At 37.3% G+C, this 26,964-nt stretch overlaps 4 protein-coding genes across 10 annotated transcripts; 2 read left to right on the top strand and 2 right to left on the bottom strand.

The window, feature by feature from the left end:
* Positions 1-166: 166 nt before the first annotated feature.
* On the bottom strand, positions 167-3,228 carry slc16a8 (solute carrier family 16 member 8). Its single transcript, XM_026276761.1, has 5 exons — positions 3,163-3,228; positions 2,840-3,070; positions 2,595-2,738; positions 619-1,449; positions 167-517 (listed from the first exon to the last, which is right to left on the bottom strand). Exons 2-5 carry the CDS (start codon positions 3,054-3,056, stop codon positions 342-344), a joined length of 1,368 nt encoding a protein of 455 aa, XP_026132546.1. The 5' UTR covers positions 3,057-3,070; positions 3,163-3,228; the 3' UTR covers positions 167-341.
* Positions 3,229-4,474: 1,246 nt separating this feature from the next.
* On the bottom strand, positions 4,475-6,262 carry cby1 (chibby 1, beta catenin antagonist). The gene is made up of 5 exons (XM_026277656.1): positions 6,139-6,262; positions 5,688-5,794; positions 5,488-5,593; positions 5,287-5,399; positions 4,475-5,181 (listed from the first exon to the last, which is right to left on the bottom strand). Exons 2-5 carry the CDS (start codon positions 5,763-5,765, stop codon positions 5,101-5,103), a joined length of 378 nt encoding a protein of 125 aa, XP_026133441.1. The 5' UTR covers positions 5,766-5,794; positions 6,139-6,262; the 3' UTR covers positions 4,475-5,100.
* Positions 6,263-7,112: 850 nt separating this feature from the next.
* On the top strand, positions 7,113-17,248 carry zc3h7bb (zinc finger CCCH-type containing 7Bb). 4 transcript variants are annotated; one of them, XM_026276758.1, is made up of 22 exons: positions 7,113-7,346; positions 8,343-8,403; positions 8,524-8,560; positions 8,674-8,871; positions 8,989-9,147; positions 9,719-9,799; positions 9,911-9,970; positions 10,075-10,117; positions 10,241-10,491; positions 10,592-10,892; positions 11,650-11,708; positions 11,829-11,931; positions 12,038-12,199; positions 13,214-13,419; positions 13,521-13,621; positions 13,737-13,918; positions 14,258-14,334; positions 14,493-14,752; positions 14,965-15,070; positions 15,756-15,864; positions 15,985-16,118; positions 16,221-17,248. In XM_026276758.1, exons 2-22 carry the CDS (start codon positions 8,345-8,347, stop codon positions 16,257-16,259), a joined length of 2,727 nt encoding a protein of 908 aa, XP_026132543.1. In that variant the 5' UTR covers positions 7,113-7,346; positions 8,343-8,344; the 3' UTR covers positions 16,260-17,248. The 4 variants fall into 4 exon arrangements, with proteins under 4 accessions (XP_026132543.1, XP_026132544.1, XP_026132541.1 ...); XM_026276759.1 differs by having other exon boundaries at positions 7,113-7,371; positions 11,832-11,931; XM_026276756.1 differs by having other exon boundaries at positions 7,113-7,371.
* Positions 17,249-19,988: 2,740 nt separating this feature from the next.
* Positions 19,989-25,437, top strand: tefa (TEF transcription factor, PAR bZIP family member a). 4 transcript variants are annotated; one of them, XM_026276754.1, is made up of 5 exons: positions 19,989-20,232; positions 22,002-22,370; positions 22,585-22,793; positions 23,443-23,654; positions 23,787-25,437. In XM_026276754.1, the coding sequence occupies exons 1-5, from the start codon at positions 20,157-20,159 to the stop codon at positions 23,806-23,808; spliced, it is 888 nt and encodes a 295-aa protein (XP_026132539.1). In that variant the 5' UTR covers positions 19,989-20,156; the 3' UTR covers positions 23,809-25,437. The 4 variants fall into 4 exon arrangements, with proteins under 4 accessions (XP_026132539.1, XP_026132540.1, XP_026132537.1 ...); XM_026276755.1 differs by lacking the exon at positions 19,989-20,232 and adding an exon at positions 20,498-20,912; XM_026276752.1 differs by lacking the exon at positions 19,989-20,232 and adding an exon at positions 20,946-21,504.
* The last annotated feature ends 1,527 nt before the right edge of the window (positions 25,438-26,964 follow it).

The following is a 26,964-nucleotide window of genomic DNA, read 5'->3' as shown; positions in this document are numbered from 1 at the left end:
TTTTTTATGTTTAAGACATTCATCCATTTAATTTTTTTGTCCTCATTTTAATTACAATTAAATTAAAAATTAAATTCTTAAATTAAAAGAAAACAATTGTGTACTTATGTAGGCCTACAGCACATAAAACCAACATAAATATAAAATAACATTTCTAAGATCACCTTTTTATTGTCTCAAACATCCTTATTTCTCATTCATCTGCGTGTTCAAAAGTGGGTTTTAGAGTTAGAAATCTAAAAACACACACAATACAAGACACTATTCTTCATAATACACATTAGTAAACAAAACATAACTAACTGAACATAAATGTCCCAAATGTCAGCTTTCTCCAATGGTTATCCTTTAGGATTGATTGCCGCATCACCATTATGCATCTGCTGTGCATCTTTGTGTTTCTTGTGTCTAATAAAGAAGAATGATGCAAGGGCAAGAAATATTCCAGCAAAGATCAGCTCTCCTCCAGCCATGTAAAAAATCAGTTCATAGTTCTTGTACTTATCCACCAATATACCTATGGGGAAAAAATACGTGAAAGAAAACATTATTTATTACATTTACCAATTTATCATAAATGATCATTTCATAACGGAGGATTTTTTCATCATAACTCACCGGCAGAGGGAGGTCCAATCAGCACAGCCACTGCCTCAATAAGAAGCACTAGGCCAAGTGCACTGGAAAATCCACTTTTTCCCACAATACCCATTAGCACTTCAAACTGCAGAGCACCCACCATGCCATAAGACAGCCCGAAGAACACACAGAAGATAACTAACTCCTTATAGTCTGTGCTTCTAGCTGAACAAACATCTGTCAGGCCATTGAAGAGCAAGGCCAGGCTGAAGAAATAGGGCATCTTGGGTCGGATCCATTTTAAACCGGCCACCATGCCACATGTGGGACGAGCAAAGATATCGATAAATCCTATAATAGACAACAAAAAGGCAGCATCCTGGTCAGGCACTCCTTGGTCCTTAGCGTAGTTGATTAGAAGAATAGTTGGAACAAATAGGCCGAGGACAACTATAAATTTTGCAATAATATAGATAATAAGCCCTAAATCAGCAAGTACACTGAAGTCCAAAAGCTTCTTTTTACTGGACTTTGTATCATTATTGTTTTCACAAACGATATTCTCTTGTCCAGCCTCAGGAGGCAGCATTTCCTTGAGTTCTTTGGAACAAGCTTTCGCTTTCCTTTCTTTGCATTTCAGGGGTCTCATAATTGCTCCACATGCACAACAATTGAGCAGAAGACCACCAGTGATGAGAAAGCCTCCTCTCCATCCATAGTGGCTGAGCAGCAGTTGTCCTAAAGGAGAAAGAACTGCCAGAAATACAGGGCTTCCCGCTGCTGCCAGTCCATTGGCAAGTGGTCTGCGTTTGTCAAAATAAGACCCCAGCATAATCAGTGATGGCTGGAAGTTCAAAGCCAGTCCAAGACCTTTAGAGAGACAAAGGCATCATTCATTCAAAATATGGAATTTAACAACTTAAGGACTCGGTTTTATAATAGTATTTTGTGTGGTGTTTACATCCCAGAAACCAAAACGGTTTGATTAGGAGAATTAAAGCATACTTAAAAAGACATTTGATTCCTTCTACTGTAGGCTACGTTCACACTGCAGGCTGAAACGCCCCAATTCTGATTTTTTTGCCCCTATGCAACCTGTATCTGATCTTTTCATGACAGTCAGAACGACACAGATCCTGAGTCGTTCAGACTCAGGATTTTCAAATGTGACCCAGGCCACTTGGGTATGTGGTCCTGAATCCGATACGTATCCGATCTTTTGAAAGGCGACCTCCGTCTGAATGGCCAGGCCACATGTATTTGACCCGTATGTCATTGATACGCTACAAACGTCATAATTCTGCGTTGAACTAGGTGGGAACTTAGGCTTAAAACGAGAAGATTGTAATTGTGCTGGCTCCGTTGGGAAAATAACTTTTGCAAAAATAAATATTGCAAAAAGAGCTCCGCTGTTGACTACACTGTTGTTGACATCCATGTTTAACTTTAGCTACTTCCGCAAACAACGAGTGACGTCATTGACCATTGAGTACTCTTCTGCACATAAGGGTCACTTCTGGGTCATTTCACGTTCACACAGGAGATCACAAAAGGTCGTATTTAATTGGAAATGTGAACGGCCTTGCAAAAAAATCATATTTTTTTAAAAAATCGGAATTGAGCATTAAGCCCTTCAGTGTGAATGTAGCCTAAGTCGCTTTGGATAAAAGCTGCTGTTAATTTAATTAATATAAATATGACAGTTACTACAATGAACATATTTAAGTGAAAGCAGACTGTGTGTAGTTTCCAAATGAATCTGTGTATTTGAACGAATTGGATGAATGAAAGATTCAATGACTCACTCATAAAGACAGTCACACATCGCCACCTACTGGTGTAACAATGTAACATACTGTCACTAAAAACTCTCCAGATTTCATAGCGAAAACGAAACTACAGTCTTTCTGCATGCACAAATAAGGACCAGCAGAGTAATATAAAAGTCAGTTTGAGCACTGAAGCAAACTGTTTATAGATTTATAAATGTTTCATATGAAATATATTTTAGTTACCTGTAATGACACCTGCAGTGAGATAAACCTGGATAATGTTAGAAGTGAAAGATGCAATTATCATCCCTCCTGAGGCCAGCAATCCTCCAACCAACATCACTGGCCGGCATCCAAATTTATTAACCATGATGCTGGAGATTGGACCTGGATTAAATGAACAATAATATATTTAGCATTAAGAAAAAAAGAATAAAGGTTTGTCTAAAACATTTAAAGGATTTATAATTAAATTTATAGTATCTTACCTGAACCATACAACATTGCTAACATTATAGATGAAATCCAGGCTGTGTCACTGTATCCACAGTCAAAGTCTTTCATCAGTTCTTTGAAATACACACTTATAACTTTCGGGAAGGCATATGAAAAGCCAGTGATGACAAAAGATCCAAGCAGAACGATCCAGCCCCAGCCACCATCTGGCGCACCTACTGTCTCTCGGTCCTCTACAATAATTCCCATAGCTGCTCACGCCTCTAAACGAGAAACCATAAAAGGTTTTTGATATACTTATAAGTAAAATAAAAATAAAATAACGTGATCAGACAGAACAATTTCTATTAACTACCGAACATGTGCTGCTGTTTCAGAACCCGAATCACATCTGGAGAGGAAGTTGATACATGAGTGCAAGCACGTTTTTCCCCTTCACCTCCAGGAAGTGCAGTCATAGGCCAACCTACTCATTACCTGAATGACTCTGACTGACACATAATGCATCAAACATAGAGTAAATATCAGAAACTTGGATCATGAAGTGTCTTTTAAGGTGTTATTTATTTTATTTTTTTCCAGTGACAAAAAAAGAGTTGACTTTGTCTTCGCTGCTCACCTCACATTTTATTCTTGCTTGTGTGTTGCATCATAAAATGTATGGAAATGTGATTAACAGCATTCATTATTTGTATGATGATGAGTGAATACATTCAGTGTGTAGACACTTTTACTCTACTTTTGTGCATTACGGTCATATAATCTCATTTAAAATGTCTGACTTTTGATGGAACCAGACATCTGACCGATTACAACTGGGACTGACTTTTAGAGTTACTACTTTAGAATGTTATATTTACTGCAGTTCAGCAATATCCTGTTCCAAAATTCTGATTTGAATCTTGACCTCTAAACCTCTATGCAATAATATGCTTTTTTCTCCACTTCTTTTTATTGAGTAAAAGTGTCACATTATTTTAAATCATTTCTATTCATTTTGTATTAGTGTCCATAACACTACATTGTCTTACAGAGTTTCTAGAATTAGTTAGGAAAGATGTAGTAATGCAAACGTTTTACATAACCATATAGACTCTAAATGTAACATTGCATATCACAATTAATGACACCACCAGGATGAGTGGTCATAAGAAAAGTGAAATCCAGATGGCTCTTTTACCTGGAAGATTTAAAATCTTCATAGATAAACATAAATATCATCCTGAGAACAATTATTTGATTGTTTTTTTAAGATACTTGAAACACAAGCAACTGTCTTACCTGGCTCTTGAAATGACAGAACATTTCTTCAAGTAGTTGTATGATCTACCTGTTCTTCTTAGTAGACATAATGTATATAATCTAGATACATAAAGCACTAAGTCTTACACTGACAAGTCCACTGACACTGTATACAGTATATATTAATTATTTTAAAGCACGATCTGCTAAATAAACCTGCTGGTGCACCTCCTTCCTTGCCTTGTATTTCATGCTAATACTCTGTAATTAATCTGTTCACAAAGTTTCTTATTTATAGGCAATGAGGTAAAATTCCTGGATAGTACAAATTGTGTTGTAGAATTATTGTTTGGTGTTTACATGTTTTGTCAGTACAGTAAGTTCCACAATGCATTTTCATTCTAAAAACAACACAGAGTCATAACACTGATTTAAGCAGTTTGGATCTGTATTGAAAATCTGATACAATAACAAGTGTGCTTTTATTTTTTTGGAAATCTGGAGTTTAACAGTTTGATAGGTCCCCTTTTCAAAAGTAAACTTACATAGTAAAAAAACTTTGCCATAAAATAAGTGCAGCACTTATTATAATTCAAAATGTATTTGGTTTATTACTATTAAAGAAGGAGAAGGAATGAGGATTTGGTAAAACTGGCTAAGACAAGTTATTGTTTTCTAAACACATTATAGGTGAGCTTCATCTGATTTTATGTACCGGTAATCTGAAAACTTTTTGTTGAATTAAGCAGAAGTTATTTATATTTATTACGTTTTTTATTAAGTTTTTAATGCATTTCCAATCCAACACAGTTATTTATAAGGCAAAATAAACAGGACATTAACTGAAATTATTAATTAGAACTAAACAAACAAAAAAACACCTATTTTTCCACATAATTGGCAATAAAACAGTAAAAATTTTAAAAAAGAAAATATGCAAAGTGATATAAAAAAATTATTGTGTAATATGTAAGTGATATTTAAAAATAGTCTTGCAATAGCTCCACCAATTTCTTTGTAAAAAAGACTGAATCCCCTTTATTTCCTTTCATCACTTCTTTCTCCGAGAATTACTCTTCACATCATCAAGTTCCTTCTGTATTAGATGTGTTTCTGCTGTTGACTCTGAAAGCTTAAAGGAAAAAAGCTAAATCACTTTGCAGTTTGCGGTGTGTCATTTATCATTTTTATATAGATATAGCCGACATATTTTTCAAGCTATTGTAGCTTCACTCACCATATCAAGAAGAACCTCAATCTTTAGCCTGAGGAGATTATTCTCCTCTTCTAATTGTAGATTCCTTTTCTTTAGTCGCTGTACCTCTCTTCCCGATACATTACCTCCTGACTCTGTGATTGAGAAAGACATTCATTACATTCCTTCAACAGGCTTGCTATCATTAAATTGAATTGATCTTTTTATAGCAGGAGGCTATACCTGAAATCCACTGGCCATCTTCAAATTTCAAGCTCTGGCCACCAATATTCATCACCGGAGAGCCATATTCCAGACCTAATTCAATCTCCCGTGTTGACCGATCCAGCTGATAAAAAGAAAATTATAATAATGATGATTTGGCTTCTAAATACATACTGTTTGATTTAAAATGCATCTTACTAACAGAAAATTGTACTTACTGTATGTAGATTGGAAAGGGATGCAGACTTCCGAGGTGGTGTTTTTTTGGGACTGAATATGTTGCCAAACAAGGGCATTTTTGAAGTAAATAGTCAGACTTTCCAACCTGCATCAAAATAACACAATTCAATGCATGGTCTTTTTAGCAGTAATCTCTGTAGCCAACAGACAGTGTCCACATCAGGCTATTTACAATTACCCAGCTAAGAAAGACAAAGGCAATTATTCTTGATTTCAAAATGGCAATTAAAAAAGGTATTAATAAGTTAAGATAAAACAAGATAAAACATTCATAATAAGGTGACTAGCCTTCGAAAATCTTCGAAAGACTAACATTAGTTACTAGCTTGCAGCTAATTATAAATATATATTCTTCAATACATCGATCAAGCACAACATTTTTTTTTTTTATAAATCCGTGTAAAACGTAAAAAAGCAACAACAACTTACTCTGCTGCTTTAGTTTCTCCTCACGACTGCTTCAACGATGCTCCCTAAAGCCGAAGAAATGTGTAAACAAACGGCTGATTCCGGAGGAGCCTAGCAACGGCGGAAGTTCAATTTTATAAGTTAAAAGTACCTTTCCAACATTTAATTATGATATATTTCTAATTCTATTTTAATTTGGTTGTGGATTTTCGAGACAAAATGCACAAATCGCACCAGTGTTATGATTAAGTACATTATCCTTTGTCGAAAAGCCTTCCTAATTTAACCTCATGTCAAGACAACCCTGGCCATATATATTTATATTTATATAAATCTATGCCTCTGACACTCTCTAAAATTGCAGATAATAACAACAATTCTGTGGTATTCCTCAGATATCTTGTAAAGTACATAGAAATGCACATTTAGCAGCATAGAATGCTGTTGCTTTGCCGCCTTCTTGTTTCGTTAGGTTGTTAAATAATTTTTAATACATACTGACATGCTGAATGAGCTCCATTGTGTGAATATTAAATCATTTTGGAGATGTAATAGTTTCAAATCACTAAGCAGGTTGGGAAAATATATATATTACAAATACTTGCACAATAACTAAATATTAGCTTTAATTGAGTACTATGAAAATCGCTATGGGTTTATTTAATCCTGTTGACGTGATAAAGTCTCAGCAACTGTTAATAGCAGTCTAATTTAAAAATATTCAAACATTTATTTATTTAATTGATGGATGATTTCCTAAAAACTAAAAGGTAAACATGATATAAATTTATAATAACGCTATAATATCTATATAAATAGTCAATCTCTAAACCAGAGATTGACATTTATACCTGAACTAAATTAACAATATATTTATTTATTTATTTTATTTTTTTTCAAATAAACGGGAGATCTTTTGGCTTTTGCTTTATGAAATAGCTGCCCAGTTTTAGTAAAGAAAAACAAACAAACAAAAAAAAAAAAAAACATGCGCCACTTTGAACAAAAAGGCTCCCCTCTCTTCCTTTAGGACCTCACAGTCTGGACGTTTTAGTTAAACTTGAGGGCAACTTAAGAGGCTCATGTTCTGTCCGTTGATTTGGGGCAGGCGAATGAAATCAAAGTATGATTTGGAAGGAATAAAACACCCAAACCCTTTGCCTGATAATTAAACGGATTTATTTCTTTAACAAACAGTCTCTGGTGGAAGAGAAGATCTGAAGTCTTCGGTCGGTTGAATGTCCTCCTCATAAGGTTCTGTTTTAGCTTGCTACATAGCTGACTTTTGCAATGAACATTTTAATAATCAAACTGCTCTGGTGTTTATCATCTTTATCATCTGGTGTTTTATGCCAGTTGTTATTATTAAGGTTAATGTAACGTTAGCGTGCTAATTGGCTACCGAGAGAATTTTAAAGAGATTTTATACGATACTGTCTAGAAAAGGTCCGTTAGAATTTAATAATAAAATATTAGACTCTAGGAAAATGTTTCTGATGTTTGTTGGAACTATTTTGTGTCGGCATATAAAACTAATCATGTATATTAATTGGTGTAAACAAACCTGAAGTTGATATCATTAGCAGGCTAGCCGAACGCTAGCTAGCATTCAAGCTAATGCTAACAGTCTATGCCCGAAGCCCGTGCAAGTTAACTTTCTCATTAGTGTGTTCCGCTGACACTACCCTGTAACGTTAAGTCGGTAAAATATGGTATATATTTTAAATTCTATTGAAGAGCGTTCAAGTACGATTAAAGGATTGCTGGTATTTGATTTTGTTTTCTGAATCCGGAGATTGTTGCATTAGTGGGTGTTTTCCCAGGCGAGTCCGGGGAGTTGCTTAACTCGAATTTTGGGCCTTCGAGATGATATATCTGTAATATCTATTTTTTGTGCATATAATTATTTGTTAAATTACTTTATTGTGCTCAGTTATGACTAGAAAAGTATGAATCATTAATATTTTCCTGATTAATTACCTCAACTACATTTTCTACACCAGTATATCAGTTTTATCTATGTATGTATCTATTCTATGTTTGCTAGAATTTTTAAAACCCATATAACTGAAAAGTTTTACGTAAAATCGTGTGCTTTTTATCTTTTTCTAAAACCACTTTCAGTAATTGTATGTTTTGGCCCTACAAGGTGTATTTACATTTTTACGTTAGTTGTTTGTTCAAACGTTATAAAATGTTGCTTATTGTTTGTGATATGTTTACAGCTATGGATCTAGAACGACAGAAGCGCAAAGAAGAAATTCAGAAAGCTTTGGGATTCATTCAGTAAGTGTGTAGACTTATGTGTTGCATCTCCATAATGCATTTATAATATTAACTTCTTCCCCTCTACTCTGTTGAAAATTTGCTAAAATATATATATATATATTTTTTTTTTTCCGCCAGATCATCTTTGCCTTTCCCAGAACCTGAACGTTATGAGGTATGCTTTATATGTGACATCTCTGTAGAAAAATGGCCCCACCTAAATGGTCCGTATTTATTGTATTTCATGAGCTTAATTCAAATAGAAGCTCTCTTACTTTCTTTACTCAGGCATTCCTGACTCAGCTAGTATGTAATTTGCTGGATGAAGGTAACACCGTATATCGTGATGGAGAGTGGAGACAGGCAGCGCTCCATTACAGCGAGGGTGTGAATGTAGCTCGATATGCTCAGTCTGAAGCACTGGTCATCCCCCCTGAGCTGTTAGAGAGCCTTTATGTGAACCGGGCAGCTGCGCATTATAGTCTGGTAAGTTCCATCAGCTGAGGATTTAATTAAATTGAAGGATGTGCAAATGATTTCGTAATTCAATATTGTTTCAGGCAATTTCTGCAAATCTGCCTTCCCTTGTATTTTTTTATTTAGGGGGAGTATGAGCGGGGCGTGCAGGACTGTGATAGCGCACTGTGCGTGTCGGAGGGCAGTCGCAGGGCGCTCTACAGGAAGGCACTTTGTCTGAGGGAGCTGGGCAGACTCAGAGAAGCTTATGAGTGTGGCACCGGATGCCTATTAACTGCCCCTCACGTATGTTATAATATGCATTAATCTGTATTAATCTTGTGTTATGTATACAATTCAAATGTTTGAAGTCATACTGTTTTTATCATTGCTTGTATTGAGCAAAGACACATTAAATGAATCAAAGCTTAAACTTTCACAAAAGATTTCCTTTTCAAATAAATACTGCTATATTGAATTTTCTATTCAGGGAATCCTGTAGAAATGTCTTAAATTCCTCAAAAATATTAAGCAGTACAACAGTTGTCAACATTGATAAACCAACATGTTTCTTCATCAGCAAATTAGAATAGTTTCAGAAGGAGACACAGAAAAGTGGAGCAATGGCTGCTGGAAATTCAGCTGCATCAATACAGGAATAAATTGCTTTTTAAAATTAAATAAAAATAGTAAAATAAAAAAAAATAAAAAGTAATATTTTACAATATAACAGTTTTTACTGCATTTTTATCTGATAAATGCAGCCTTACTGAGCATAACAGACCCCTAAAAACATAAACCTTTTACTGACCCCAACATTTTGAATGGTAGTGTATATAATTTAAGGTTTATTAATTATTTACTTTATTTTACTCAGGACCGGCAAGTCAGTGAGCTTGCTCAGGATCTAGCTAACAAACTTGGTTTGAAAATCCGCAAAGCATACGTCAGCCCTCAGGTTTGTGTTTATTTTTTTTATTTATCTTTTTTTAGATTGTTAGGTTTAAATATTGATCATTGCAGTTGATATAGTTGTACTCATTCCAACATGTCACACTTTTTATTCCAGCTCGATTCTACATCATCTGCGACCGACAGCAATGGAGAAACTAATTCTCCTACAGGGGAGGCAAGTTTTACAAAAAAGCTGTTCTTTAAAATAAAATCTGTTTTGTAAATTTGTGAATTGCATAGTTTGGATTACTTGAACAAATCTCCTGTTTTTCTTTACAGACCTCCTCAAATGGTCTTGAGTCTTTGACTGATATCGGATCAGGTATGTTATTTAAATATACATACACCAGTATTTAAAAAATCTAATTAAATATGAATACATTAATGGATATTCATTAAGCAAAAATGAATTGTGTGGTTCAGTGTTTTCATCTTTATCCCACAGATTTAACAAGTGCCCAGTGCATCCCCGCTCCTCTGGCTACACCGATCCCAGTAAGTGATGACCCACAGATGCCCTCACTGAGCCCAGTTGTGCCCCAAGATATGCCAGAAAGCCCGAGCCAGGAGCCATCGGGGCGGGTGCCGTACTCTGTACCTGTATCTGAACACATGGGTGAATGTGTGATGAATGAGGACACTTCATGTCTGGACACGTTGCTGGAAAGTATTCCCAAAGGAGCTGAGGTCAGCGTGGTGAGTGAAATAGAGAGCTGTATGGAGGGACAGTGGGACATAGTTGCTCCATACTGGATTGATCAATATAAAAGTACTGATTTTCTTATCTGTCCACCAGAACCCAGTTCAAGGGGCCATTCCCACTAACCTACCAAACACTGCTGTGGGCTTGAGGCCCCCGTACTCTCCGGGTCTCCCAGAATCCTCCCCTCAGCTCACGACTCAATATTTAAAATCTGCTGTCAGTCCTCTCCCCCCACTGGAGTCCTCCTCAGTGCTAGGTCAAAGCGAAGCCTCTTCCCAGACGATGGACTCCCTCGGCTCCTTTAGCTCTGGAGCTGGAGATGCTGCTGGGAAGGGGTGGTCTGGATCACTAATCTCAGGAGGACTGGATTCCCTTTCTGAGTACACACTTCCCGGTGAGTGTTTTAACTTGAAATGTGATACACACTACCATTCAAAAGAAATGTTTACTTTTATTTAGCAAGGAAGCATTTAATTCATGACATTTAAAATGCTACATAAATAAATTCAGTTTCCACAAAAAGATTAAGCACCACATCTGTATTCAATGTCTATAAGAATTAGAAATGAATAGAATGATTTCTGAAGGGTCATGTGACACTGAAGAATGGAGTAAAATATACACCAAAAAATCTGTGGTTGCTATTATAGGAGGAAGTTTAATTTGCAGATATTAATATAGAAAACAATTTTCACATTGTAATAATATTACTGTATTTTGATCAAATAAATGCAGCCTAGGTGCGCATGCCAGACTACTTAAAACAAGTGAAGTGACATTCAGCCAAGTATGGAGGTGAACCATACTCAGAATTTGTGCTCTGCATTTAACCCATCCGAAATGCACACACACAGAGCAGTGAACACACACTGTGAGCACACACTCGGAGCAGTGGGCAGCCATTTATGCTGCGGCGCCCGGGGAGCAGTTGGGGGTTCGATGCCTTGCTCAAGGGCACCTAAGTCGTGGTATTGAAGGTGGAGAGAGAGCTGTTCATGCACTAACCCCACCCACAATTCCTGCCGGCCCAGGACTCGAACTCAAAACCCTTCGATTGGGAGTCCAACCCTCTAACCATTAGGCCACGACTTCCATTATCGGTAAATCAAGTATTTGTATTCCATTCATTTTACTTTCTTTGTTAATCTTAGGTGGACGAATCTCTCACAGTTTCATCCCCAGCTTGCGGAATCATAATGCCTCCAATGCAGTGAGTTCAAAATGTTCAGTAGTTGTAAACTGCTCTGTCTTACTCAATATTTCTTCTTTGTATGTAACTTTAAATGGTTTGCTATCTATCAACTTCTCCAAGAGTTGTTCTTGCTTCCAGCAGAATGGACCAGTTGGTACCAATCTTTCTCTGCTGTCACGAAACCCTCTGGCTGCCACACATGAGTTCAGACAGGCCTGCAATGCTTGCTACAGTCGCATAGGTATTGTACTTCTTAACTGTGTGAAATGACAAATAAGATGCATATAAGAACTATTCATAAACATGTTGCATCTGTCTGAAAGAAGTGTATTTTTCTTCTGTTTAAGGGCCACGGGTCATGGACTACCATTATCAACCTGATGCAGCGCATCGCTGTAAGAGAGATGTGCTGCTCTGTCGCCTCAGATCCTCAGATGACCCCACCTGGAAGAGGGTGCGACCCCGTCCTGCTCGTAATAACTTCCTTGGGGCCTTTGTTCTCTGCAAAGGTATGGCTCAGTGTTTATTGAAGAATTGTGGAAATAATCTACTGAATAGATGTTTGGGATGTACATTACTCTAAAATGGGTATGGCCAGTGTTAAAGTCAGCTAGTGATCTAACAACTCACTTGTTTTCTTAAAGTGTTTATTACAAATCCTGCTGATGCATATGCATCGATCTTGAAACATGAATTTTTGAATCTTGTTTCAGTCCTGTTACTCGCAGTCACATGAGCAAATGACGCCTCTCTCACAATAGTGCTGTGGTCTAGAGTCAAATGCTCTCAACCCATTGATGAAAGCTACCAGTTTATTGCGTGGCCACTACTACTAAAATCTTTAAAAAAAAAAATCTTACTACTATAAAAATCTTATTGCCATTATCTGTAAGATAAAATATTGTTGTTTTAGTGTTTAGTATAATTGTCTATATGGGAGAGCAGGATATAAGGGAAAAACCTGGAAAATAGGGAGTTTAAAAATAGTTCAGTACCAGGAAACTCATGGAAAGAAAATATTTAAAGGAAATATGGAATGATTTCCTAGGTTTGTTCGGCTCTAAAATATTTTATCAGCACATTGCACTTTTTGGTATGCATTCAAGTAGCCTGTATGTACATGTGTTCAGTGTTTACTTTACTTTAAAGTGGAATCATTTTAATAGTTTTTTTTTTATTTTATTGACTCGAGACACATTAGAAGAAGTATTTACACAGTCTTATGAATGCTCTAAAATATAGAATCAAATCTATAATTGAATTCATTGTGAATAGCATTTAATCAGATTATTCTGAATTTTTGAAATCCAAAATGTGCAAATCAGAAACATGTGAATGGTAGATCGAATCAATTTGCTGTTTGCCCAACGCTTAACATCTCTTGAATCTACTCATGCTGGAAATGGATATCAAGATCTTTTTATTTAAACAATGATTATATGTGCATATATGTAATATTATTTAAATGTATGATTTCATAATGATAAAATGTATTAAGCTCCTTGGTCAATCTCTCTTTTCAGAGGTACAAGAGCGTCAGGAGTGCCAGTATGGTGAAAACTGCACTTTTGCTTATTGCCAAGAGGAGATAGATATTTGGACACAAGAGAGGAAGGGAGCTCTAAGTCGTGAGCTTCTGTTTGACCCTCTGGGCACTAACGAACGACGGGCCCTCAGTGTCACCCGTCTCCTTCAGCTCCACATGGGCATGTTTATGTTCCTCTGTGAGGTAATGTGCACCTTCATATTTAATGTCTCACAGCTAGATATATTACATTCTTGCTATGATATGTTGTCTAAGTGATCATTCTGGACTCTGGCTTCCTGTAGGAATGTTTTGACAGTAAGCCTCGTATCATTAGCAAGAGAAGCAAGGAGAATCTCGCAGTGTGTTCCAACCTCACTGCAAGACATCCATTTGATGATAACAAGTGAGTCTTTTTTTTCATTTATCTCTTGCTTCATCGAGACTTGAATCACTGATATGATTTTGCAGCACTTAAACAGCCATCGCATCATATCCCCTCTCATATGTTTGTCTTACAGGTGCCTGGTGCACGTGGTTCGCTCGGCAAACGTGCGCTACAGTAAAATACGCTCTCTTCACCCACTCTGCCAGTTTGACGTGTGCCGCCATGAGGTGCGATATGGCTGCCAGCGAGAGGACAGTTGCTCCTTTGCACATTCAGTCATAGAACTCAAGTGTTGGGTGCTTCAGCAGGACACAGGTACATAAAACATATTGTAATGGTTCAGTCTGCTGTTTTGATTTATAGTGTGTAAGTGTTTATGCTTTTTTGTTTTTTGAAGGTTCAGTCCCTTTGATTCATTTTTTTTGAATAAATTAATCCACAGACAAGACTGATACAAATCCAGTATTGTGCATATACTACTGTGTTAAGGATTAAAACTGGTTTCGTATTAAGATATTAAATAATATTAAAACAAGAAGGAAATGACTGTCACTTGTGACTGCATTTGCCCCGCGTTCCGGTTCATTACTGTGTTTGACAGAGGACAATTGAAAGCAACTGATGGTTTTTGTTTGTGCTTGTGTGTTGGGTCAGGTATTACCCATGAGGAGATGGTGCAAGAGTCTAAGAGACACTGGCACAGATTGGAACAGAATGCACAGAGACAGAAGGTGAGCTCGAAAAACAACACTGTGCTGTCTCACAAATTCTCATCTTTGAGGGGAATCTTGTCTTTTTCCTTGATTTCTCCTACAGCAGATTTGATTTATGTCAGACTTTTTTGATTCAAGTCTAGTAAGGCTTTCTTTTTTTCAATTGCCTTCTTCAGCCCATGCTCGGGCCCCACCAGCCCAGCGGGAGCAGCAGTAACAGCAGTGCTGTCAGCGCTAGTGCTGTGGTCTCCGGAGGAGGAGATGGCGGCCTCGGGGGCGGGAGCACAGGAGGAGGTGGAGGAGGACTTGTAGGATGCGGTCGGGGGCGCGGCTTGAATCTGAAGATGAAGTTTGTCTGTGGACAGTGTTGGAGGGAGGGCCAGGTCAATGAGCCAGACAAGTCCCTGAAGTACTGCACCGCCAAAGCCAGGCACAGGTTAGCTTCCCTTATTCAAGCAGGCACCATTATTACTCCCCAGGACGCACATTATGTGCTCATTAAAAATGAACATACCTTTAATGTTTACTGGAACAGTTGTAATATCACTGCTTTTATTGGACACAGTAGGCAGCAGCTTTGCTTGAGGTCAATAACAATGGTATTTGGTGTGATTTATGGTTTAATGCTTTGTCTGCTTTTCTTTCCAGCTGGACAAAAGAGCGCAGAGTGTTGCTTGTGAAATCATTTGAGAAGAAAAAGTGGGTGGTAGTGCGACCGCTGCCTTTTTCCCGTACCTACCCCCAACAATATGATGTGAGTCAGTCCTTTGTTGATTAAATTATTGTGACCATAAACAGAAACTGTTCTGTCAGGTTCTTCAGACAAGCGGGTTTAAGTGTTGACACTGAGCTGCGGTGCTGTTTTCACGATCTGTTAAACATTTATACAATGTAATATTTATGGTAATGGAAGTTAATGTCTATTGTAAATTATACAGAAATATTTATTTTCTTAAGTTTCTATCAATAGCAATTCCGTATCATTCTTTTCAGACAAATGATAGGTTCAATACATATATCTAGCACAGATCTTAATACTATTGTAATTACTGAAATTAAAATTAAATGTATGCATTTAGCAGACGCTTTTATCCAAAGCGACTTACAGTGCATTCAGGCTATCAATTTTTTCCTATTATGTGTTCCCGGGGAATCGGACCCCCAAACTTGCCTCAATGCTCTACCAATTGAGCAACAGGAACACTAAATTAAATGTAAATTAAATAATTAGGGTTTGGTATAAGTATAGATCTCCATTTGATTTGTGTTCATTGATTAGATGACAGTTTTTAAAGGTAAAAAGTTTCTAATAACTTGTACTGTTAACTATATATACAGGGAACCTTCTCATTACTATTATATTAAATGTTAAAATTATATTGTTACATAATCTCTATGCTTTTTTTTTTTTTTTTTTGACTGTTCGTTTGTGCTTGCAGATGTGTGTTCATGTCATGAAACAGAAGAAGTGCCACTATATTGGGAACTGTTCTTTTGCACACAGTTTGGAGGAGCGGGATGTGTGGACCTACATGAAAAATAACAGCTGTGAGAATCCATTTCTTTTAACTGAATGATTTATAGCTTGGTGGGTGTGATTCACTGATGTTTTCATAATCCATTAGTGCGTTTTAATACAAGCTGTGTATCTCTCTGTGCTCGCTTAAGTGAGAGACATGCAGCAGATGTACGAGATGTGGCTTTCACTGACCAATCAGAACCGGCGTGCAGACAGCAACCTAATGACTCCACCCCCAGAGGAAAAACAGATCGCCATGCCAACTGACTATTCTGAGTCAATGGTGGGTGGTTACAGAAGAAACTGGTTTGTTTGTGTGAAAAAGTGGAAAGCTCTAATTTTTCTTTAACTGTGTTTTCAGATTTATCAGTGTTCTTTTTGACAGGTTGGGCGACGGCTGTCTGGTGGTGGAGGGGATCTGTGACCTGGGCGGTCTGGATGAGGCTTCATGTTCAGATGTCCGCTTCTAAGGCCCTTTCTCACTCTTTAAGTGCCACTCTGGGAAGTACCACGCTCTGAGGCCCTTTAGGGCAGAGCGCCTGTCTATAGGATTAACACCGTGATTGTTGCCACATACACACCCCCCACATGCTTTTTCACCCATTATCAAACACATTCGCCCCCTCACTGACATGACACTTGGCACAGGCTCATAGGGTGTATGTGAGTTTACACTGACTCATCTAAGGGCAGTTTGTTTTTATGTTCCCTAAACACATTTCTGAGGAGTTGAAGATCTATTCCCACAGTGCTTTTTAAACTCGAAACCAAAACAGACTGTGTGTCCCCCAAATTAAATCAAATCACCTCCCATGAAGGCCACTCATGTTTCAGTCAAGTATGTGGTGTGAGATATCAGATTGAAGTTATGAAGTGCTGCTTAACCCTGTGTTCCTGCCATATTGGTAGAAGAGTTTGAATGTACAGCCATAAGTGGCCACTTACAACAAATTTGAGATTTGTTTGGATGTCGAATGTATTTGATAAAACCAAGGCAATTAATAATGGACTAAGTAAGTAAAAACCACCCCAACTTGCATAATGCCAGTCACAGGTCTTGCACTGACACACACACACACACACACACACACACACACACACACACACACACATTTCCTCATTCTTTCCATTTGCACTGAGTGACAGTTTGGCAGTGCTTGATAAAGAAGATAGTGCGCACACAAGGGCTGTTCGTAGTCTTGAGTGATCTGACAATTTGGACTGAAAATACACTTTGTATTCATTTTTCTTTTTCTTTGGAAGAGTGTTTGGAGGTTGGAAGATGCTTCCGTGATTGTTCATTCAAGATATCAGATTGGGATTTGAAGTGCATAATCTGTAACACCCATAACATGCTACTAGGAGACTCTCGTTCACCACAGTTCAAAAATAGCTCATTAGTTCTATATATATATATATATATATATATATATATATATATATATGTATATGTGTACTGTCCATTGATTTCATATTAAGAGCATGAACGGAGATGCGTTACAGGTATATAGGCAAAAGAGCTGCCCTGCCTATGAGTAGTTATATTCATAATATACTGTAAAGACATGCAGTGCTACCCTTAGTACGCCTTGTCACATAGATATATATATAAATATACACACACATGCACACATATCTACTATATTGGCATACTACTAATGATTATTGATAACTTAGCAGTTAAGCTTAAGTATAACCTTACCTTGTATTGATTACATAGAACTTCTTGTTATTGAGCTATGCTATATGACATGTATTGCTGATTAGATGGTTAGTGATTTTTTTTTTTTTTTTCTTATGAGTCATTCCAGAAGTGTCCAATTGGTGAGGTCTACGTGAGAATTTGCTGCCCCAAACTGCCTATAAATGCTATAGAATGGTAATTGAAGCACCCTGAGATTGGTTTGTTATAGAAAATGGAACCAGGTTCGTACTTTCCATTGAAAATCAGGGTTTAAATGAGATGTGGAGGAGCAGATTTGGCCTGGTAACAGATTCCAGTCTGTGTGGAGATTGAGAGGGACGTTCTGGAATGACCTAGTACGCTTTACCGAACGATCGTATTATTACTACTGCTATTATTATGATGATGACAGTGATGATAATGATTGCCATTATGACTACTTCTATCTTCCTATATGCTATTGATATACGTATATGTTAATTGCTATGTATAACACTTTAAATATATGTATCCATGTATGAATATAATACTTAACGGTGAATTATGTCTATGTATGCTTCGTGAGCTGTCCGGAATAGAGGAATTGAGATCCTAAGGTAGTTATCTGTCTGTTTTCTTTCAACCTAAACAATGGAAAGCCAGTGACACAATTAACATTAAGAGTGTGATGCTTTTGTGATGTGTTTTAGTTGCTGTCAGTTTTCTGAAACCTGGGATCTCTTTTAAGAGGCTTTATAGAGTGGTTGTACTGAAAAGACATCATGCCTTCGCTACTTTCCTCTGCACCACGTTCTGGATTGTTCATGATCCTCACAGCGCTATACTGTGACGGGACACAAAGCATACATGGATATTTATGTTTGTCTGCATAGCGCCTTATACAATACATTTATATATGATTATAAATACCTTAACAAATAATCCTACTCTTTCAGTAGAATGAGAGATACACAATTAGACAACTTGTTTAAAGAAATATGGGAGGGAAGTGTGTTGTTAATGTTCTCTGGATTAGCAATGGAGACTGGTTTTGCATATAAATCTCATCTGAAATTTTCTGAAATGTGATCATGCTGAGATGGTGGTGTGCATAACCGCTGAGAGAACACAACCTGAGAGCAGAGAAGCTCAGTAAACTGTCTCTGTTCAAACATTGGATGGAATTTGCAATCATTCATATTCATATCAAAGGGTTGGTACTGCTGGCCAATGACTCTCTGGAGGCTGCAGTAATGGTCATTTACTCACTCTCAATTTAAGTTTATTTTATCACAGAACTGGAATGTTTTGGGCTCTCTTGACTTCGAAACGAAGGAAGGTTGCCCATTTTAAAATGACCTTTGTGTTTGCACACTTTCTAGATGAAGTGTAAAGCAGAAATATGTTCATAATAATTAATGTTCTGCCTGAAAAGACAATGTGGGATTTAGCAAATGTTGGATTGTATCAGTTGAGCTGTTTTCTGTTTGGTTCATTTTTCACCTGCTTAGATAACCAGTAAAAATCAGGGTTTTGAAAAAATGAAAATGAAAAACAACAATGCCTCTTTTTGTACTGTATTTTTTTTTTTTTTTTTTACATTTGTTTTATTTCTTTTTTTTTCTCCCTGGTTGGAAGTGAAATATTGATCACAGTGGACCAATTCTCATGAAAGTGTTTAACAATAAATAGACTGTTTTAGAAAATGTGTCTGATTTAATTCACGTTGATTCAACTGTTAGCCTTGAGGCCATCTAGTGTGCTCTAGAAATAACAAAATGCACTTTAAGAAATGCGTTTCAAGTTTACAGAATTGTGTATGTCATATTGATCACTCTGCACTACATATATTTTCTCCAATCAAATGCTTTCTAGAATGAGAAGTCACCTCTCTCGAAACCTGACTAGCATGTACTGTAGACTATAGTCTAAACAGTCTGTTCAATTAGGCTGTATTCATTGAACAGTGAGTGAACAAAACGTAGTTAGTCTTTTTAACTAAAATATTTTGCCTCTGTCGTTAGTGAGTCGTAGGTCAAAGATGGTAGATAAATGTTTGGAAACATACTGATAATACTACATACCTATGAAGAATGCAATTCACTAATAGTTAATACCTGAATACAGTTCATATTCCGAAATATTTCAAACCTAATGTGTAATCTTTCATTCCGAAATACTACTAATTATTAACACTTTTTAAAAACAAGACATAAAGGTCTTTCAGTCGATGGAAAGTGAATGTCATTGATAACGCAACTGGACTAAATTTCTGCCCTCAGTTTCGTAACACTGCTGACTCGCAGATTTTTTAGACTTAGATAACTTGTCTTCATTCTTATTGGCTCGCGAAGTGAATACACACGGCTAGAATGACCAATGAACTACCGCGCCTCATTGACTATGAAACAACGTGCACACTGAAACGATATCCATTGGTCAAAATGATCATCCCTATGGAAGGCGATTTGGGGCGGGACTAGTTAAGTAACTTCGTGGATACGACAGATTTTGTGAGTGACCGCAAGAAAAAGTTTGAGAACTCTTGGTGCATCAAACTGATCTTAATGTGAGAGACAGTTTGAAGTGGAAGCTCTGATTAAGCGTCTCTTGCATCCAGCTGTTTCCCAAGTGTTGAGCAACTGATACTGTTTTGAGATGTCTTCAGAAATTCCGGAAATATTCAAATCCTTGCTCGAGTTCCCCTTTTCTGTCCCTTCGCTTGATGAAAACGGTAAGATTTTTCAGCATCGGATCGTTAGAGAGAAACTTGAACGCACCAATTTTCCTTAATTCCCACTGTATAACTTAGTGTTTAACTGACACATTTGGTATTCTGCAGGGTTGTAAGTACCTGTTCAAAACAAGACGTACACACATATATATATAATTTTTTTTTAGGAACTAATCGAATATAATCGTATTCAGTCTTATTCATTATTGACAGCATGCAGACTGTCTTATAAGAGTTTTTGTAAAGATATTGTTGAACATGAAATATGTCCGGATAACATAAGTTGCATATCATTTAAACCTTATGTCTTAAACCCGAGGGTTAGCTGTTTGCGTCCTATTTTTACACGTGAAACTTGGAATATTTTTCCTATACCTTTGCTGCTTTGTTATTGGTCAGTATGCACACTGTGCTTGCCATGAGTGCACGTGCGTGGCCATGTGCCAAACCCCCCCTTGAACTGGTTAAGATATGGGTTCACAGACCGTTCTCCTGCGGGACATGATCTAATTAATGCAATGAATAACAATGGTATCGTTTTAATCCCTGGCACTGTTGTCTTATTAGTGCTGATTAAGTTAATGCTTAATAGAAAGTGACCTTGAAGGTCACTCTTACTATGAAAGGGAGTTTATTTGGTATAAACGTTTAAACGGCATGTGATTTTAAAGTTTTATATGGTATGTATGCCCACAATTTAAACCCAACTCTGTGTTAGTCTATTAATATGGGTCTTGTGACCTGTATTTATTCAGTCTATGCTCGTGCCACGTTTTTCTAACACATTTGTGAAAATATATGTAACCGTTTTGACCGACCAATGAGGGGTTGCTTTTGACGTCAACGACACACTGACACACTTCCGTGTCATCGCGCCTATTTAATTATTAATGAGCGTCATTTAACCTATCCGCATCCTAAAAAAAAAAAAAAAAGTGTATGTGTGATTTATTAAAACACACTCTCCTCTAGCTTGCTGCGAAATCGCATCAAACACAGGAGTCTGAAAAGGGGGTAAACCCGGCGAGCTGATATCAGAATCGATTTTTTTAGTGCATGAGTAACTGAAAGTCATTTTTCTGATTAAACTTAAGTTAGGGATTTCACGTTACGCTATTCGTACGTTCGGCACGACAGCGTCGGTCGAAATGGACGTGGACCCTGTTTCCGTCTCGACAGATGCAGGTTCTGATGCTCCTTCTCCTGCCTTTCCAGTAGTTTTAAGGAAAATCATGGCTATTCCGCCACCGAATCTTCTCGAAGGCGATGAAGGTAAGTGCCTCTGCACCAGTCGGCTCTCGCGGTCTGCGCTCGCTCTGTTGCTGAATGCATCGTGTATGTTAATATAAAAACAGACCAGGACACTTTTCTGTAAATATATAAATATATAACCTGTTTATTTGTGTCATTTATAACATGGTTCACGAGCCTTAATGATTTGCATTCTCGAAAAACTGGATCGAACTAGTGGTGTGTCATCTTCGTGAATAAATCGTTTATTTATCCGGTTCTTTGAACGAAACGAAACTCTGCAAGAGGAACCGATTATTCCAGTGACAAGACGAAACTTATACAGGTTGTTTTTTTTTTTCCAAATGTGTAATTTAAAAAAAAAAGTATTTTTAGACTTTTATTACTGATACAATGTACCAGTCATATTGTTAACTTTCCTTATTAAATGTGAATTTCATTTGTTGCCAGTCTGTCTAATGCAAATTACGTGTAGATTTGGAATTCGAGCAAAACATTATTGGGTTTTTATATGACAGAAAATGATAAAGAGAAAGTCTTTGAGGATGTGGACTCTGGAGGGGTCAGTGGAATGGGACCATCAGCTGCCTTAACACCTGCCATCTGGGAAAAGACCATTCCCTATGATGGCGAGACCTTCCACCTGGAATACATGGATCTGGAGGAGTTTCTCATGGAGAATGGCATTCCTGACGCAGAGGATGAGGGCCTGCAAAAGATTCTTGCGAAAGAAAACACACAGCTTAAAACTGAAAAATCGTCCACGACCTCTACGAGCAAGACAGAGCCGGCGATCTCTCTTATGCCAGTCATGGAGCTGGATCAGTGTGAGGAGGAAGTGGTCTCAATCACGGCATCCAGCTCTAGCTCAACAGACACCAAATCAGGTCAGCAGAGAAAACAGAACATAGTGTACTTTCTGTCTCAACACACTTAATCCATTACACAGTCAAGCGTTTTATCATGAAGGTCGGACTTAAAGACTCGACAACAATTAAGTGATATTTAAACATTCAGTTGAAATGGCAAAAATGTCTGAAACTAATGAAACTACTAGAATTTGATTTGATTTCATTACTGTGATTTACTGATTCACCACAGATGAGGAGCGTGTGACGCCAGAGCCCATTAATCCAGATGATATCGAGGTAGAGGTCCCCTATGAGCCAGATCCCACAGACCTTGTGCTGTCCAGCATACCTGGAGGTGAACTGTTCAACCCTCGCAAACATCGCTTCTCCGAGGAGGAGCTGAAGCCTCAGCCTATGATCAAGAAAGCAAAGAAAGTGTTTGTGCCTGAGGAACAGAAGGTAAACACACAGTCGAACCTTCCACAGGGTTATTATACTAATGGTTAAAAACCATTTAATTAACTTGATGTACAAAAATAAATGAAAAAATAATAAATCCTGCATACACATTTGAAAAAAGAACTGGTAAAAATTAAAACAACAAAATATTCCTTAAACTAACTAAAAGTGTAAACTGAACAAAATAATGAAAAACTTTTTTAAAAATATTAATATACATTTTATCTCAAAAACACAAAAAAAGCAAAATATGATCATAATGTTGTATAACATTATACCGATAACATAATCCGAATTTCAACAAAATATCTTGATTTGTGTTTAAAAAAATGGAAAAAAGGTTGTACAGGTTTGGAATAATATGAGGGTGAGTAATTAATGACGGAATTATCATTCTGGCGAACTATCGCTTTAACTTTGATCAACAAAGGCAAGAAAATGTTTATGCCTGAAGCTGAAAACTTAAACAGTTACACCCTAAACGTAAAGACACAAGATGTTCTGAAGTCTTTGTCAGCAAATACGTGAACGTTTACGTAAAAAGATCTTAACCGTTGAATTTTCTAACAACACAGAGTCATTATCAAAATGGAGAGAGAGAGAAATCTTGTTCCCCCACATTTGATTTTATGTCCACTCACTATTTCAGGATGAGAAATACTGGCAGCGGAGGAAGAAGAACAACGTTGCAGCCAAACGTTCACGAGATGCCAGGCGCCTAAAAGAGAATCAGATCACAGTACGAGCAGCCTTTCTGGAGCGAGAGAACTCCGCTTTGAGACAGGAAGTGGCAGAGCTGCGCAAGGACTTCGGGCGCTGCAAGAACGTTGTGGCACGCTATGAAGCCAAATACGGACCACTGTAAGGGACAAACGTGCACGCATATAAACATATAACCAAAACAGCCCTCTCAGAGTTAAAATACAGCAACTCTTAGAGAAGTAGCACTGTAAATAATGTGGCGATTAACAACCTTTTCTCTTCTTTTTCAAGTGCATCGGCTGAAGACTCCTAAGCATTTATTGATTTATTTGCATTTATGAAAGGCAATAAATTAATAATGGTGATGATTGAAGAGGAGAAAACAGGAGATAAATGATTATGATTCAAACTGTACACCTAAGTGATATTCATGTTCTTAAAAAATCCTGTCAACCACTATTATGAACATATCCCCTTCATTTTAATCTTACTTCAGTTCAAAAGCACACCCATGTATATCCAGTGGAGCTTTTAAAGTCTTTTTTGTAATGCACCAAGGTAAAAGAGGTCTTCCCTCTCTTGTTCTTGTTTTATGACAAGTTTTGTAATATCAAGGTAGTTTTAGAAAATAATGTGCATTGGAAGTCTTTAGTCATAAAGAATGACTGGCATTGAGAATTCAATATACTTTATGTATCTTTACTATGTTTATGTTTGACGACTGAAAAATGACATTAATTCTAAGAATTCCTTTGGCAAATTTGGTACAGGGTACCAATTGGTGCATTTTGCCTGCAAAAGTAGAAACGAGATGCCATTATTGAAATACGGCGAGAATGTATCATTACAGATAATTGTTAAAATGGGGGGGGGGGGGGGAAACGTAAGCAGGATATTGTAAATGTGTATATATATATTTTTTTTGTGCTACAATATACTTTTTTGTCTTACTGTCAGCGAGTGTTGGAATTATGTGCTCTGTATATCTGTAAAACTTTATATATATATATAAAAAATCTGTATAAAATTATATTTAGATCTGGTTTAGATTAAATGTCTTTCATATTAACATATTAGATCCTCTAAAAGCCTACCTTGTTTACTTCACCATGGTCATTTGCCCTTTATGGGAGTCATAGAGGTCAGTTTATGTACAGAAATAACACTGTACATGTGACGGATCTTGTATCTGCTTAGAACTTAGAAAAACAAATGAAGTGCTGTTATAGTTTTTCATATGTATCATATGTATATTTTTTTCAAATAACTTCAAATATTTTACAAAAATGGCTTTGCATTGTGAACTACACCATTCAGAGCTCACAGTCAATATGAATCCATAAGTGACTTCAGCAGAGCGCCTGTTTATAAAGAGTGCCTAGTGTTACATATCACAAACCAAACTCAAGCAACTTCACTCTTATGGTTTTATAACATATCTTATCACAGAAGTTTCTCTGTGTTATCCATTCATTGTGTGAAGTGGAAATTAGGCTGACTTTTATTACAAAGTTTAATTTAGCAGTACTCACACAATGTGCCCATATTTGTCCATTTTCAGGTGTTTTGTGGAAAGAGAATATCATATGTAATGAAATCTTGACAAAAGCTCAATTTCATCGAACACTGAAAAACAGGTGTTAAAATGTTTCATATTCGTGGTCTGTAGGTGCTTTTTAAAAGAGCAAATCCAGTTTGTAATTTTTCCTTGAGCTTCCTTTCTGATGAACTAGAAGAAAACTCAGTTGCATGAATGTGAGATGCCAATTTTGTTGCAATAACAAATCTTTGTTTATTCAGATTTTAATGTTTTACAAATTGCTACTGTTCTTTTGGGAGGAATGAATTCTCTTTGTGAGTCTTACAAACGTTTTTTTGACTTGTAGATGTTGTCTCAGCGTCTTGTTGTGTTGTACATATTATTAAAGAATTCAAAAACGGGCCTTGCTTGCATGTCCTGCATTTATGACAATATGTAACCGTGTATTTGATCAGAAAATGCTTTGATGCCTTAGAGAATTATGACTAATTGAATCTCAAATTTCAGATGAAAGAGGAGTGTTGTGTAACAGACAGATGCAAAAAAAGAAAAGAAAAAAAGGGTTGCATAACACAAAGAGGGCGGGGCTAAAGAAGGCAGTGTGATATGCAGATATACTTAACTGAACCAAATAAACTCCAGGCTGAAAAATAATGCTGCCATTTGTGGTGGTTTTCTTCAGAAGTGATTATACTCCATTTAAGATTACCTTATATTTATGTAATTACAATTCCCAAAAGGTTTTTATCCAGCATATGCCTAGCAAACCTATACAATCTCAAATTACATATCACAGATACCTTTACTTATAGGTAAAGGCACACATTTAAAAGCAAATCAGAGTAAATGCAATTTCAATATATACACATGTTGGAGCTGGTTTATGGATTGGAGGATTGATTAATATTGGATTTTGCTGATACAATAATATGTTTACAGTTTTTTTCAGTCGCTAACAAGCATTTGTCCAAGCAGTTGTCACATTTTCAAAACTCTAAACACAATTGACACAGCATCGGTCTATTGTGGCCATACCATTCACACATTTCATGTCGTTTTCACACAATATGGATTCATTGAACACATTTCCACAATGCTTACATTTTCTGAACAGACAAGCTATACCTCCCAACAAAATTATGGATCGTTTTTGTAGTATTTACAAATGTTAACACACAACATCCCACAATAGCAAAAACAATGTTCCAAACCTTAGATACAGTATAAAAACCTCTGCTTCTGCATTGATATCAGTTCAAAAACAAAATATCTTAGCTGATTTATGTTGTGTAAATTGGGCCAACCACAGCTGATTCCTATCTGGCTTAGACTCAATGGCAGGGGTTATTTTTTTCTATTACATTGACACTTATACAATAAAAGGGGGACTTTGAAGAGTGATGTTTTTGGGAACAGAAAAAGACAAACACTGCAATGTATGGACAAGGAAGAATAAGAGCAAGGGGCCCAGGGAGAAGAGCAGGAGCAGTGAGAGGTGCAGGAGCAGTGAAAGATGCAGTGAGAGGAGCAGGAGCAGTGAGAGATGCAGTGAGAGGAGCAGGAGCAGTGAGAGATGCAGTGAGAGGTGCAGGAGCAGTGAGAGGAGCAGGAGCAGTGAGAGGAGCAGTGAGAGGATCAGGAGCAGTGAGAGGAGCAGTGAGAGATGCAGTGAGAGGAGCAGTGAGGTGAGAGGAGCAGGAGCAGTGAGAGGAGCAGGAGCAGTGAGAGATGCAGTGAGAGATGCAGTGAGAGGAGCAGGAGCAGTGAGAGGAGCAGTGAGAGGAGCAGGAGCAGTGAGAGGAGCAGTGAGATGAGCAGGAGCAGTGAGGGGAGCAGTGAGAGGAGCAGGAGCAGTGAGAGGAGCAGGAGCAGTGAGAGGAGCAGTGAGAGATGCAGTGAGAGGAGCAGGAGCAGTGAGAGGAGCAGGAG

The sequence above is a fragment of the Carassius auratus genome, chromosome 12 (genome assembly GCF_003368295.1).
Source record: "Carassius auratus strain Wakin chromosome 12, ASM336829v1, whole genome shotgun sequence".
NCBI lineage: Eukaryota > Metazoa > Chordata > Actinopteri > Cypriniformes > Cyprinidae > Carassius > Carassius auratus.
This window is presented reverse-complemented; position numbering and strand designations above follow the sequence as displayed.